Source organism: Pygocentrus nattereri, chromosome 6, assembly GCF_015220715.1.
Source record: "Pygocentrus nattereri isolate fPygNat1 chromosome 6, fPygNat1.pri, whole genome shotgun sequence".
In the NCBI taxonomy this organism is placed as follows: domain Eukaryota; kingdom Metazoa; phylum Chordata; class Actinopteri; order Characiformes; family Serrasalmidae; genus Pygocentrus; species Pygocentrus nattereri.
The window spans coordinates 34714125-34729843 of NC_051216.1; the positions used below are offsets into that span (position 1 = coordinate 34714125).

The 15719-nt window shown below is 38.6% G+C and overlaps 1 protein-coding gene across 3 annotated transcripts in view; it reads right to left on the bottom strand.

The window, feature by feature from the left end:
• The window catches only part of satb2 (SATB homeobox 2), a 64512-nt gene that overhangs the window by 12493 nt on the left and 36300 nt on the right, over positions 1 to 15719 (bottom strand). For all 3 annotated transcript variants that reach the window (XM_017706542.2, XM_017706543.2, XM_017706540.2), the window contains 6 exons: positions 14350 to 14400; positions 12924 to 13507; positions 11577 to 11789; positions 10889 to 10975; positions 8552 to 8704; positions 3321 to 3515 (listed from right to left, as the gene is read on the bottom strand). In XM_017706542.2, coding sequence (XP_017562031.1) covers positions 3321 to 3515; positions 8552 to 8704; positions 10889 to 10975; positions 11577 to 11789; positions 12924 to 13507; positions 14350 to 14400 — 1283 coding nt within the window. The remainder of the gene's footprint in view (positions 1 to 3320; positions 3516 to 8551; positions 8705 to 10888; positions 10976 to 11576; positions 11790 to 12923; positions 13508 to 14349; positions 14401 to 15719) is intronic.

Here is a 15719-nt window from a genome sequence, read left to right on the forward strand (position 1 = left end):
TTTAGACTCATCTGTACAAAGAATATTATTCCAGAAGTCTTGCTCTTTGTCTACGTCCTCTCTGGCAAATTTCAGTCTGGCCTTCATGTTTCTCTTAGAGAGCAAAGGTTTCCTTCTTGCACACCTCCCTTGAAAGTTAAACTTGTGCAGTTTCTTTCTAATTGTAGAGGCTTGCACTTTCACATCCAACAGTAAGCAAGAGCTTACTGTAGGTCCCGTGAGGACATTTTAAGGTTTATTGAAACTTCTTTTAAACATTTTGTGGTCTGCTCTCGGGCTGAACTTGCTTGGACAGCCAGACCTGGGCATGTTGGCAGTTGCATTGAATGTCCTCCACTTGTAGACTATTTTCCGTACATTGGAATGCCTGATTTCAAATTCTTTTGAGGTCTTTTTAAATCCTTTCCTGGTCTCATAAGCTGCTACAATCTTCTTTCTGATGGCCTCAGACAGCTCTTTCAATCTCACCATGGTGTTCACTTTCACTTCAACAGTCAGGAGCACACCAAACTAAATGTCTGAGGTTTAAATAAGGCAAGCCTCCTTCAAAATGCTGAGTAATGATGTTTTAATCACGTGCACCTGATGTGATACAACTATGTGTGATTTTAGCCATTTTAAGTGGGAATAAATGTGGAGGTGTCCTAATTGATTCCTCACAAGAACTCTTTTTTTTTCAATTACACTTTACAGATAGTTTTAAAAGTATTTTCTTTAGTTTTAATTGTTTAGTTACATTACTTAAATCTCTTAATATTGTTAAATTGATATTTTATTTCCACATGTCCAAATATGTGAAAACACAAAAAACACACAGAATTTCGTATGGTGTCCTAATTTTTTCACATGACTGTATGTAATATATGTATTATTTGTTTTGAGGTCAGATATGGGGAGACAAATGGTTAGGCTTTTTTCAAGAGTGGCAGTTGCCACACCCCTTGTAGCCACACCCCTGATTGTCTTTGCTATAAAAAGCAGGTGCACTAGCATTGAACATTTCCAAAACTCAAGTATTATTCATTCCTACATGCGCACCTGCTCTTTCAAGTACATAATCTTAGTAGAAGCACAACATAAAAATAAATACAACATGTGCCATTGTACATCTTATAGTATTATCCTATTTATATGCTAGGTCTATTCTGCCCAGGAGACCTTGAACGACATGCTGCTTTTAGCTACTGGGCGCTGACTTTGCTTCCCAGATGTGTCAATTCCTTTATGGTCAATATGGTGCAACAGTTCATGGCCAGAGCCTCTGTAGAGTAACCATAGTGACCAATTACAGTGAATTCCCATGAGTCACACAATGTGTGAGTGTGTGTGTGTTCTGGCTCTTCCCGTCATTAATAATATCAGGGCTGTGGTGGTACTGTCTGTTTGGGTGTGTCCTAATGGGGCATTTCCTACTGCGCCCAAATCACATAAATAAGTACAACTACACACACACAAACATTTAAACATCATTTAAAGTACCAACATAAAAAGAGAGCAAAGCGTAGAAAGAGAGAGAGAGAGAAGGCGGAGGACAGAGCCCAGTTAAAGAAAAAAGGCATCTTTGAAATTTCTATTTCTATTTCTTAAAGAGCCCTTGTCATAAAAAAAAATATTTTTTTTCTTTTATAAAATAAAAGGTAACTGAACAAATTTAAAAATGTATAATTACACTATATAGAGTTCACACAGTCAATATATGGAAACTAAGCTACAAAAACAGTCTATTTTGAATGTTTGTTTTTTTTGTTCCAACTCATTCATATATATATTTGCAGTAGTTTAGCCCTGCCCACTCACACTGAAGTCCTAAGGAGTGTTTCAGCCAGTTTTTGAACAAGGCACAAACAGGGCAGCCAATTAGAACAGAAGTCATTTACACACATCAGTCTTAAAAGCTGAGTAATGTTTCATTTTATGAGCTAAAGAGAGTTAGGGCAAATTAATTATGCCTAAACATATAGGATATGGGATTTTTAATGCTTTTACACACCACCAAATTTTATTCATGTAATTTTTTTCAACATCAATAAATTAATCTGAAAGTACACCTGTCAATATATTGTGCACTAAATGCAAATTTTCAGCATTATAAAATGATAGAATATTATTATTTTAGCCCTACATTAGATTTTTGCAGACTTTTACAGCTTACATGATCTCACTAACCTATCACAGATGTTTCAGATGTTGGCATAGCAACAAAAAAGAACATGGATCAGTTATGTAAAGCAATCTTTAGACACCAAATAATGATGTTAGCAGCTGGTAGACTTTCAAGTTGTGTGTGAAAGCTCTCATAAATTTCCAGCTGCTGAATAGGAAGATGTATCTGTCTTTGCTATTTTAACTTTTCCCAAACAAAAAGTAGCCCAATTGGATTATTTGCCAGTTTTATGAGGTTGTCATTTTGCACTTCAAGGCATTTGGCCTGTTTTGCCTTTGAGGAGGCATAAATAACATGCCACTGATTTTTTAAACTACCACATTTTACATTAAATGCTGCTCCATATAAGGTGGAATGGAAAATTTAAATAAAAAGACATCGCAGGGAATTATATTGTGATACATAATTTTTGGCCAAACTGGCCATTAGTAATTTTTAGTGTTTACAGTTTCAGAATATTTAGCATTTTTTGTGTTGTTTATGTGCATCATGATTGGTGTAATGACCTTTAGGTTTTATCATTTACTATTCATGTTATTTCAGGAATATTTTATAAATAAAATGAACTAATATGGTGTTTAGGCAGGGTGTGGAGGTTAATAGAAAGCATTGATCTGAATATCAAGTGTTTGGGAAAAAGTAGATTTATGTGTGTACCATCTGGGAATGCATGCATTTACATATATGAATGTATATGCGTGTGTGGGTCTGCATTGTATGTGTCCTTAGTGTATACTGTAATAACCCTGGCTGGCGAAGGGGAAAGTCCATTTAATCAGGACTGTGTTATTTGGATCTGTGAGTGTGTGTATGATTAAAGAGGGCTGGGTGTATTAGGTTATTAGAGGTTGGCAGGGGTCCTGCATTAGAGGCCTTGATAATATAACAAAAGCACCAAAGAAGTGTGTGCGATCACACAATGAAACACAATGAAGCCTCCATTTTTCCCTCCACAGTGCCATTAGAAATATGGAAACATATCAGAAACCACAAAATGAGGCAAATCATCACAAAAGGTTTTTCTTGGGTTTTCTTGCTGTTCACCGTGATATGCTATTAATTTCAGGCTCCCACAGTCAAAAACCTCAGTTCTAAAAAACCTTCATAAACTGTGGTTCCAGTGAATGCGTAAAAGTGACTTTTGACCAGTGCTGACCTGAGGGTCGGAGGGCAGGTGGAGGACGGTGTGCAGGCGTTCACTGTGATGATGACGGGACTCCTCCTCATAAACCATGTCCCGGTCGGCCTGGGGGAGTGCAAGGAAACGGCGGATTGTACACAGATTCTCCCACAGAGTCCTGTTCTCTGGACTGGGGCTCTCCTTCCAGCGCAATAACTCACATAGCCAGCCCTGAGAGAGGGAAAGAGAAAGAGACACAGAGAGAGAGAGATAAATGTTCTTTATGCTACTTTTCTCACACAATTCGTTTTTATTAAATGAAATTGAAAGTTCTTAAACTCTTCCGTGTTCCAAATATTCCTTTTTTCGCTCTTTGTTGACGATGCTTTGGCAGTACTGTAAGTAAATATGGTCATGTCAATATAGCTTATAGGTCTGAATTGATACATACAGTTACTTATTAGGTATACCTACCTTGTATCTACAATCACTGAAAATTTTATGAGATCCACTTGCTATACAGGTGCACTTTGTAGTTCTACAATTTCTACAGTTTCTCTGCATACTTATCCCACCTTTAGCCCAAACATCAATGATCAAGATCCCCACAGGGCCATCACAGAGCAGGTGTTATTAGGATGATGGATCATTCTCAGCACTGCAGTGACACTGATGTGGTGGTGGTGTATTAGTGTATGTTGTGCTATTATGAGTGGATCATGGAGTTTTTAAACACCTCAGTGTCACTGCTGGACTGAGATTAGTCCACCAACCCAAAATATCCAGCCAACAGTGTCCTGCGGGCAACATCCAGTTATTCAGCAGCAACAGATGAGCTACTGTCTCTGACTTCACATCTACAAAGTGAACCAACAAGGTAGGAGTGTCTAATAGAGTGGACACAATGTTTAAAATCTCCAGCAGCACTGCTGTGTCTGATCCACTTGTCAGTGTCACTGTAGTGCTGTGAATGATCCACTACCCAAATAACACCTGAGACTAATAAGCTAATATTTGCCATTCACAACATTCTACACAAAGTGACAATTGTAAAACATCATACAGTGAGAGGAGTGGAAGGGTGAGAGATAGAAAGTGAATGGGCCTCAGCCATGTCTCAAATCAAGCAGTTCTTTAATGCAAATCGAATGTTCACTCTAGAATAGCAGTTCCCATCCCAGTCCTAAGGGCCCCCCGGGTGGTACACATTTCTCCTTCATCCCTTTATGTTGAGAGTTAGAGCAAAATATGGACCGTCTGGGGGACGCTGAGGACCGAGTTGGAAACCACTGCTGTAGAAAATGTATTGTAGTGTTGTGTAATGCTGAAGTGTAGAAAGTTAGACACTGTTTACACTCAGATTGCTGCAGGCTGTCATTTGCTGCGGATAGGGGAGGAAACTATTGATACTTTCATTTTTTTGAGCTAAGGTTATGGAAAAATGGCCAAGAAGAACGATATAGCTCTTTTTCAGACAAAACTGGTCATGGCTCAAAATTAATATGCTGATTAGGACTTGAATGGTAGCCAATAAGGTCATGCACTTTGAGAATTAACAGTGAGGCTTAATGTAGAGAAGAATAAAATGGGACAGGCAAAGGAGGAGAACAGGTGAACCCTTCGTTTGGCCAGAGGTGGATAAAAATTGATGCATTTCTTTGTGTGCTTTAGTTGCTTCTCGAGAACTAACTCAGGATTAATGCTGTTTTTTGTAAAAGCCTAAATCTTTAATAAACTAAAAAGCATTCCTGCCACTCCTTGATGCATTTGTAATCATGTAATTAAATGATGGATGTGAGTAGGATGTGGGAATGAAAATAAATTCATTAGAATAAAGTTTGCTGTGTACAACCAGGAAAGAGAGCTAGGAGTGAGTGAATCAGTGAAAGAGAGAATGAATTAGAGGGCCGAGAGTAAGCGAGACCTGAAATAGAATAAGGGAGAAACTGAGATTCAGTAGGAGTTACAGAGTGTAATGGAGATAGAGCAAGAAAAAACGAGTGAGAACAGGACAGGGGAAAAGGGGCAAGTAGTTAGTTGAGAGACAGTGAATGAGACCGTGAAATGGAGAGAGAGAGAGAGAGAGAGAGAGAGAGAAAGAGAAGTGTGAGTGAATGAGAGAGTGAAATGGAGAGAGATGAGGAAGATTTGATTATCTCTGCTAGACTAGGCCAGTCTTTGACACCAGCTGTTGTGTGCAGCCAACCTCCTCCAGCACCCAGTGTTAATAACCTGATCAGTGCTCTTTTCCTCTCCCCCTCTCCCTCTCTCTCTCTCTCTCTCTCTTTCTCTCTCTCTTTGTCCCTCACCTCCTCCTGGCCAGCTGCAGCAGATGGGCGCATTCAGCCGTGACCCCCCCACCCGACCCTGAACCTGGGAGACCCTACTGCATCTGCCACACGCATGCACACAAACACACACACACAAACATATACTACTACCTCACTACTGTACTAATATGCTACTCACACACCTTTGGGTCGAGGAGGTCACACCTGCAGACTCAGAGTTTACAGTGCTTGTGTGCATGGGCTGGTACAGCGCTGTTCCTGCTCAAACTGTTTCATGGGAAGAATCGGGCGCAGCTGGGCACGGGATCAGATTTGACTAAATCAATTATCTCTCTTTGCTCTCAAATGGGAGAGGGACCCACAAACAGTCCAGCAGAAATATTCCTAAATCAACACTCACAGATGAATGCCACAGTTGAAAGACACCGCACCATCAGTGCTGTTCAAGGCCTGCATTTTTACAAAACATTTTGGTCTCTTAAGCTATTACAAAGACTTTTCATGATTATGTTCCTGCTTGCTGTGATCCTGTAATAAACAAGATGTTATCTTCATAAAGATGGTATATTTATATCCTGGTGCAAATGGAAACACTCCTTTACCCATTGCTTCAACAAGACTTAAGAATAACTTAGCCTGTTTGCATTGTGGTCCATGGGATTGCTGAATAATATGTCTTAGGTCTGAGATTTTAAGGAGTTGACCAGCTTTTTCAAACTTCTTTTTCTGTATTTCTTTAATTTAATGTATTCTGTAATTTAATTTATTCATAACACTTTATGCAGGCATTTATAATATTATATGGTATACAATTGCTAATATATATATATATATATATATATATATATATATATATATATATATATATACATATATAATGTATGTATATTATGCGGTCTATAATTGCTCATAAGATTTACATATTCATAAATTCTGGTTCCATAATCTATTATAATATCTGTTCATAAGAATATTGTAGACACTAATATTGTAAAGCTTCAAAAGAGTTATCTATACAATATAACACATGATAAATATTATGATTCAAAGGAAGTGTTACCAAGGTAGCTAGCTAAATCTTAGCCCCACAATTTGATGGCTACTCTCACTGCTGCTCCTATTCTTACCTACTGACAGTGAACTAATCTGAGTCAGCACGGCACGGTATATCTCCACACACTGAGGCGAGCGTGAAGAGCAGAAGTATGTCGCCAGTAATCACGGCTATCTCAGTGGCGCGGAGGGAGCACAATGGAACATCCCTCCAATGGTCCAATCTGATTATGGGTGAGTCACAGTGGAGAGATCTTTGGTATGGATCTACATGAGAACACGGCGGGTCATGGTGGGGCATATGGAAACCATTTTGATGGCCATCTGCAACATAAACCATGTCTATCTGCCACTGTTGTTTACCAACTGGAGAGACATGCTTTGATCAGATACTAGGAGAAGACTCCTACCTACTGAAGAATGGCTCAACTTTAGGTTTCATGTATATTACATTCAGCTTTATTCAGGTCCTCTACTGTTGAATGATTGTACGTGATTCATTAAAAATATGTGTAAATGCTAACAAGCGTGTTGTGACCATGAAAACCTTAGAGTTTATTACTTAGCTATTAGTATTAATATATATTATTCAACTGTTATAACTGCTGTATTACTACTATGAAAGCAGCTTGTTATGTAAAAAGTTTCTTGCCTTGCATTATAAAGAATTGGTATAAACCAATTTACCAATAAACCAATTTTGCAGTAACAAGCAACTGAACTAGTTATATTTAACTGAAAAATTACTTTGATTGAAAGAATCACTTTTTCAAAGTCTTTATTAAGTTGAATGAAAGCTAGTCAATTTACTTGTTACCACATGAAACAAGTATTTAATTTAGTCTGATTTTTAGCAGTAAGGATGTATGGTTCTGCAAAAAAAAAAGAAAAATGAATAATAATAATCATTACTGAATCATTACATTATGCTGAGGTTCTTAAAAATGGCCAGGATTACGCATATCTGTAACTTATCTTAACACTACTTAGATGTAATTGCATAATAATAATAATAATAATAATAATAATTGCAAACTATAGCAATTACATGTAATTGTAACTACATCCTGACTTGTAAAGACTTGGGATTTTAAGATGTTACATTAAAAAAAAAGTTTTTACTAACAAAAATGAAATCCACCAATAAAAAATAATAAAAATCTTTAGGAAATCAAATGTTCTTCCATGCCTTGTTCATTGTATTTGCATTAAACTACCCACAATTTTAATTCAAAGGAAAATGAAATAAATGCAAAGCTCAGCAAGAAAGGTCTACCAGAGTGCTCCTCTATCCTTTCACAAGTGTGTGAAATACATTCAGTGAGGAATCTTCATTGCTATGGAAAGATATTTAATATTATTTTTTCCCCAAACAAGTTTGAAAGGCTCCTTTACATTCTACAAGTATGTTCAGAATAAACCATCTCATCCAAATTTATGGTTGTATAATTTATGATGTGCCCTATTTTATTCTATTAGTTGTCTTTAATAATTCTTACCAGCATTTAAAGGTAACCTCTATCCCCATTGTTTGTTTACCCGGATCATTATAAGCAAGAAATCTGATGCAATTAGACCTTTTCAAATTTTAACTGAAATACCCCTGTTCTATGGTGTCCCACCAAAGAACCCTGTTTTATAAAGAAGCTACTTTTATTTTTATGAGTGTAGTCGTAAATTAATTTAATTAATGGGTGCACATATGATATGTTTAAGGGATTAATATGAAACATATTTAGCCAAACTGCCGAAGATGCCCCATTATAAACAGTCACACCAATGATTTTGAAACAGTTTGATAAACTCACACAGTGACAGCAGAGAAAGTTTCACTTCTACACTGAAGGGACCTGCTTTGAAAGGCTTATCATTAGTGCACTGAAAGTGGCAGTTTGGGTAAGTTGATGCTGTACGAGGTCTTACCTGGCTCTTGTTGGCTGCCACCTTGGCGAATAGGGCCTGAGACACCTTGGCCCGCTTCATCTCCTGCTGGATCTCGTCATAGATGGACGAGGTAATGTTCACCAGTGACTCGAGCTTCAGGGGAAGATCAGGGTTTGGACCAGAAGGCTTGGGCTACAGGAAGCCATGAATGAGGGAATTCAGAAGACAAACACAAAAAGTTGTTAGGCAGATTCTTGAACAATACTGAATATTCCTCAAATATGCATGTCAGAAGGCCTGCTTTATATCAGCAATGCACAGAGGAAGGCGCATTCAGTAAAGTCATTAAGGCACTCTCTTACATCTGCTTTGTACTTTGTTTGAATTATGGTGTATTGATTTTAGGGTGCCGTGTTTTTTTCTCATGCAGCATTTGAAGTTGTTCTGCATGTACGGGCAAGTTAATCTCACATTCCCCAACACAAACGATGGCCAGATAACTGTTTACAGACATAATAATAATAATAATACACAACTGCATTCCTACAGACTAAAGAATGAGCACTCTGTCCTCATATCAGAGAGATTCTGTTATCTGGTCTGTTTTATTGATGGCAGCTCTGAGTTTGAAAACAGTCCCACTCAAACCCACCATGACACTAAGTTTGTAAAGAAAAAAGTTCTAGGTCATTTACTTAATATGAACATGTTCAGACAGGAGTAGAGTCATGCTTTTTTGCCTGTGTAATTTTATCTTTAAAATATTTCTGGCAAGTATATTATGTAGTCTTTTCAAGAACACTAAAAAATGCCATACTGTACCTGAAGCGCACTACTATCCCTTTGATCACATGCTGTATGTTTATGCAGTCTATATGCCAACCAACAGTTTGGAATCATTGTTTAAAAGTTACCAAAATAATTCTACTATCATGCCAAAACTAAACAACTTAATAATATTTCTTAGATGTGTCCAGAATGATGAACAGAGTTATAGATAATTCTAGAATTATTGAGAAAGCTGGCTAAGTTTACATGTAAGTTATTTAAGCAACAGAACATGAGAAGGAGTGTGTTATTGCAAAATAACATCACAGCTGTGATTTAGTCGCAGGCACAATAACACACAACCTTGAGTGTCTATTGCTTTTATACAACGGTTAAATAAATAAAGCAATAAATAAATAAATTGGGCCATGAAAGTGTCATTTAATATGTTTTAATGTTAACAATTTTTTCTGGCAAATTATAGCTCCTTAACAAGCAGCTCGTTGCTACGTCAAAGTAATGAGGTCCGCTCACTTGCTGCACAGCCAGCAGTCCATCTCCTACAGCTGTCAAAGACGTTGCTTAGCAACGGCGTTTCAGTGGAGTGATACAGTGATACAGTGAAAAAAACATGATGTTATGGCAAATATCAGCCCGATTGGAATGCTTCTCAACCAATCAGTTTGCTAACAACTAACTGTTGTATAAAATAAAATTAACCTTGAGAATACCTTGTATTTGGAAAGTGGTGATCAAATCTCAAGGCAGAGAAGTTAACAAATTACTGTAAATAGAAAACGACATGTATATTATTACATCTCGCTGTTGTTGGAAGAAATCTCCAAAGTCATAACTTTACAATAGAAGGAAGAAACTTACTTTACTTTTAATGGTACCAAACTTAGTAAAAAATAATTTTGGGTTGTTTCTTTTGGTCCATTCATCATGAAATTTATGCACAATATACAGGGCAAAAGGCATTTTCAAATTATGTCAGAAACTGAAAAACTACAAAAATGGAGATATGAGTTTTTTTTTCTATATTGTTATTCAAGTTGTTATTGAATAAAATAAACTTTTGAATGGTAGCGTATACTGAACTTTAGTAACTATGATTGTGGTAAAAACACATTTTGCAGAGAGGACTGTGGTAGTAAATGTTTTGGTGCTTGGTTCCCTGAACTATTGTTTTTAGTGGACAGTTCTTTAAAGAACCATTTTTAGATGAACATCCTCTTTAAATTTCAAAGAACATCTACATAATGTTAAGGTTCTCTATTAAAGAAAGATTTTTACTAGAATCTAGAATACATCTTAACCAAGCACTGTTTAGGAACCATTGTTTTTTAAGAGCGTAGATTTGGAATTCATACAGAGTTGACAGATGCTAATTAAATAAGGTGCATAAAACATCCTTTCTTGAACATGATTTACTGATCTTCAACATAATTTTCTTCTATCTGAATGATGACAGAACAATACAGCAATTTGAATGAATGAAATGAATGAAACAATGAATGAAACAATATTTCAACATATCTTCAACATATTGCCAGACCATTGTGAGGACCAGTGAGCAGATGCAGAGAGAGTTGATTTGATCCTCACCGAGTTAGTGATTTTGGTCTTATTCTTCCAAATAGATGCCCAGGCGTCAGGGGTTAACTGTTCATCCATGCTGCGCTCCCACACTTTCTGCATAGGGCGGCAAGGGGAGCCATTAGCAACGGCACATTTTTAAAACAGGAAGCAAGCAATGCACAATTATATGGCATTGTGACCGAAATACTGTCATGATGCCATATGTTACTGAAATTTATTTAGACTAACTTGACCTATAAAGGGCACTCTCTTAAACTGCAGTGTGGTTTCAGTGAGTCATATATTATTTAATCAGCTCATCAATGGAAAAAAGTCATATACTTATGATATAAAACACACACAAAACCTGAAACATACACACCTTCTATCAGTCTAACCGAAATTTAAATAGGTAATTGCTTTCAAAGTATAGTTCTAAACTACTTTTTCTACCCTTATAACTCTGCGTAGGCCCTACTTAACAAAACCCTGATGTAGCTTATAAAAAAGCATTGATGTATAACCCAAATTAAATAACTAAACAAAAACATTAACCTAGACAGAAGCCACAACAATCTCAAAAGCATACAGATACACAGTGAAAACTCAAACAAAGCACAAACTGTCAGTGCGGGTCCTGCAATTCTAGGTCAGAAGAAAGAAAGGGGTGGAAGGGTCTGTTGCAAGGTTTGATATAAGAGGGATAATGATGTACCTGAGAGAGACGGTTAGCCCCAGAGCCGGAGTTTGAGGTTGGGGGCAAGCCTACAGGGGGATTCATGCTGCGCTCACGCTCTTCCTGGTAGATCCGGTCTCGCTCAGCTTCAGGCAGGTTGAGAAAGTTCTGCATGGCCTTGAGGTTGACCAGCAAAGATTGAGAAGCTGTTCTAGGGTCTTCTTCTTTCCGCAAAATCTCAGACAGCAGACCCTGTAGTTCATAGACATGCATTTTGTGACCTTGTAATATTGACCTAATAACTACATTTTTATTTACTTTTTACATTGAAAATGCCAGCTTTGCCACCATTGGATCGTTGAAATGGATCAAAAAATTACTTTAAAAAATTTGTTACTATTAACACATACTAGCAATGTTAAAAAAGTGTTCTTCTTTTGTCTATAAAGGTATCGGTTAGGGAGATATGAGGTTTTGGGTGGCTTCTGCTTGATGTTAGAAAGCCACATACCCCCTTGATGAATAGAGAGACAGGACTGAGAACATCATCACAGAAAACAGGTAGAGAGGGAACTGTATAATTACGTTAGACAGAAGAGAGGAAGACCTTCATGCATCTTCATCCCAAACCTCAGCCATTTCATAACTCCAAATATACAAACACATAAAAAAACAAGCCAAAAAGGCCAAGCTCTTGTGAGAATATACAGTATATCCTAGTTGGTCTTCACCTGCATCACATCATCTACCGCCCACACAGTGGCTGGGCTCTAATGGGGCGTAATTCTGGCCTGTGGATGCTCAATGGGCCAGGTGTGTGGGCTGCTGAGAGGGAGGGAGAAAAGACTAGATATGGCCTGGGGGCTGGAGCCACCATGCTGGGTTTCACTGAAGTGGCCTGCAGATCTGAAAACTCTGACCTGACTTTTCACTCTCACATTTCAGCTAATGTTTTAGTTCACTGCTAAATGATTTGCATGAATTAAGCAAGTGATTGCTTTTAAAGCAAGTGACTGAGCCAAGTACTTTGAGTTTCATGGATTTATCAGCATTGGTGGAAATCCAGTCAATAAAGCACCATAAAAAAGGCATTTAAATTCAGGAATGTGATGCTCTGTCACTTGTCAATCAATTATAATATTGGTTGTTTTACAATGTAAAATTATATGGTCCAATATTACTGGACATAGTCATTTTTATTTCCTTAAAATTGGTATCGCCATTAGTGACACCATTTTCTGATCAAACCCTATTATGGCCTCCTAAGTGGAGCTTTTCTCTTAAACGTCCTTGTCTTCAACAAGGCACCAGTTTGTAATCATGTTCATTTTCCATTATATAAATTTTCTCCATCACTTTCCTCCCATCTGAAATATGCTATTGTACCTGTGTACGGTTGAATGCCACCCTGGCAAACACAGCTTGTGAGACGCTGGCTCTTTTAAGCTCATCGCGAACCTTCTGGTAGATGTCTGAAGAAACTTCTGCTGCTGAAGGGTTGGATCCTGGCTCTACTGGTCCCCCGGACTTGCCAGGTCTTGGGATGGGTGGGTGGTTGAGGAACTGCTGGTTAAGAGCCTGTGGGTGCTGGTGGGCCAAGAGGCGGCTGACTGCAAGCTGCTGGTTGATGAGGTGAGCCATGGCTAGCTGCTGCCGCACGAGCTGTGGACTGAGCTGAGGTGAGAGAAGACCTCCTGGGCCAAGGAGAGGTTGCAAGGCAGCTGGAGGAGGGGGAGGGGCCACCTGGGCCCGTAGTGGCGGGCTGTGGTGGAGCTGGCCAGCATGAGATGAGGGTGGCTGTGGTTGCCCTTGGGATGGAGGCTGAGACTGAGCAGAGTTCTGAGGTTCTCCAGAGGCAGCCTTCACAAGGGAACCTGCACTGCCCAAAGGTCCCAACTGAGCCAGGCCAGGCAGATGAGGGGGAGGACGCTGTCCTAACACACAGAAATCCACCAGGCTGTCTCTTTCCACTGTGGAGAGAAATGCTCCCATGGAGTTTAAATGGCTTTGAGGGATGAACCCAATGATAGACACTACCTTCAAATCCTTTCTATGACTTTCAGTGAACAAGAAAATCAAAACAATATTATTCTCTACAGCAGTGGTTTCTAACCTTGTTTCTGCATATTTTTCGTTTTCCTGCTTTGACCCAAATAATCAGAGCTGGGTTTCCCAAAATCATTTTACAACAAAGACAATTCTTAAATAGCAAAGACAGCATCATACTAAACACTCTCTCTACCAGTTAAGATGATCTTAATACAAAGAGACTTTTGGACCCAATTCAAGCAGGGACGCCCTGAGAATGAGAATGAGAATTTTGGCCTGATACCAGTATCTGCAAGTTCTCATGTACATACCTTCCAATGCAGATACAGAGGCAGACACAACTTTGAAAAATGTGGATATCAAGACAGATACACGAACATTTTAAATTGTAGAAATTAGGACTAGCTTCACCTGGATTAATGTTCCAGAAAAGCATTTATTTGTAGAGAGTTGCAAATGCTGTAAAAATGAATAAAAAGCATACATTTCAACATATCAATGTTCTGCTCTTCTGGAATACAATAAGTACATAATCAAGTATCAGTTCGTCATATCAGCTAAATCTAAACATCTGTCCTGTGCCAATTTTTTTTAGGAACATGTTTCCCAATATCAATATGATTCTGATATAATCAGGCACCCATATTTGCATGTTCATCCTGTGTTGAAGTGGGTAACTAAAAGGTGAAAAAAGGTGTAAAATGCTCCAGGTCCACAGCTACGAACCTGTCCTGCTTTAAGGTTCTGTTCTAAAATGACCAACCTTTAATTTCAGAATTCTCTCGGGCTGGCCACATCTTCTCAAAGTAGTCACCTGAGAAGTGTGAAAAAGAGCAAAATGATTAAACTATGGCAAAAATGTGACCAACAGTTACAATAAAGTGTTCTAAAATCGCACTCTTTGGTACTGTCTAGTGAAGCCTATGATGGACAACTGAGTCACCCAATGGGATGTCTCTGAGATGCTGCTCACATCTGGCACTGTGAGGCACTGTGTTTGGCTCTGTGAAGCAGAGAGCAGAACTAATAGTGGAGGCTCAGTGTAACCCAACACTGCTTGTTCTGTCAGCATGCTGAGTACTGCTTTATTCTCCACCATGTCTCTGTCTCTGTGTCAGTGCGCTTGGGGTTTGGGGGATGCTTTGATCTGTCCTGCTGTGTAATTATGTCGCTTTTTGAGGGGGCAAAAGAAGGAGGAAAATTGTCATAGTCATTTTGATACTAAGCGGCTTATGCAGTGGTGGTGAAGATGGGTTGGTAGTGAAGACCTCCTGCAGCCCCAAGGAGAGGGAGGTGTGCTTTCTATTAGGCTTCAAGGAGGATTGTGTTTCTTCCATTCAGTGTAATAGAGGGCATTAAGAGACAACCTATAATACACAGCACTGGTGGGGCTTTTGTCCTCTGTAGTCCCCTATTCCTCAAATTAATTTAATGAGTGGAGTCACCTCAGGGAACTCTCACTTACATGCGGCAGTAGCAGCATGTTCTGGTTCAGTACTCTGTACTGGTTCCATGACAGCACTTTAGTCTATCCCCAAGTACTGGATGGTGCTTCATCATTCCAGTTCCACTGCTCTCCAGTGCAATGCTGATGCTGGCTGATACTTTGCTTTGGCCATGCTGCAGACTCATGTGTAGCTAATACAGAGCATTCCATTCTGTTGGCAATGCTTTTCTATGGAGATTATACAATTTTCAAGTAGCTAAATTCAATGAGTATCTCAACACTTTTGCATGTACAGTGTACTGGCCTTTCTCACTACCTGCCATCAATGCCTGCTTGCAAGTATTTGAACTGATCGGCTTTATTTTTCACAATCGTTACCTTTCATGATATGTTTATATCACAACAAACATGATGTGAACAGAGGGTATTTTTATCCATTTGGTTTGGGGAAATGCAGGTGAAAAAGCAGAAAATGCATTTATAGAGACACGTCATAGGTCTTATGAAAAAATGCTACCTTTTGAGTGGTGCTATAACATGTATAAGGGCAGTATTGAATAATGTTTGTTAATTAAAGCTTTAGTTGTATCTGTCATCTATTGGTAGCTACTATGTATTAACAACTAGGAAACAAGATAATCAACCATTCTAGCAGCTACTGCTTTAATAGCTACATACAATGAACA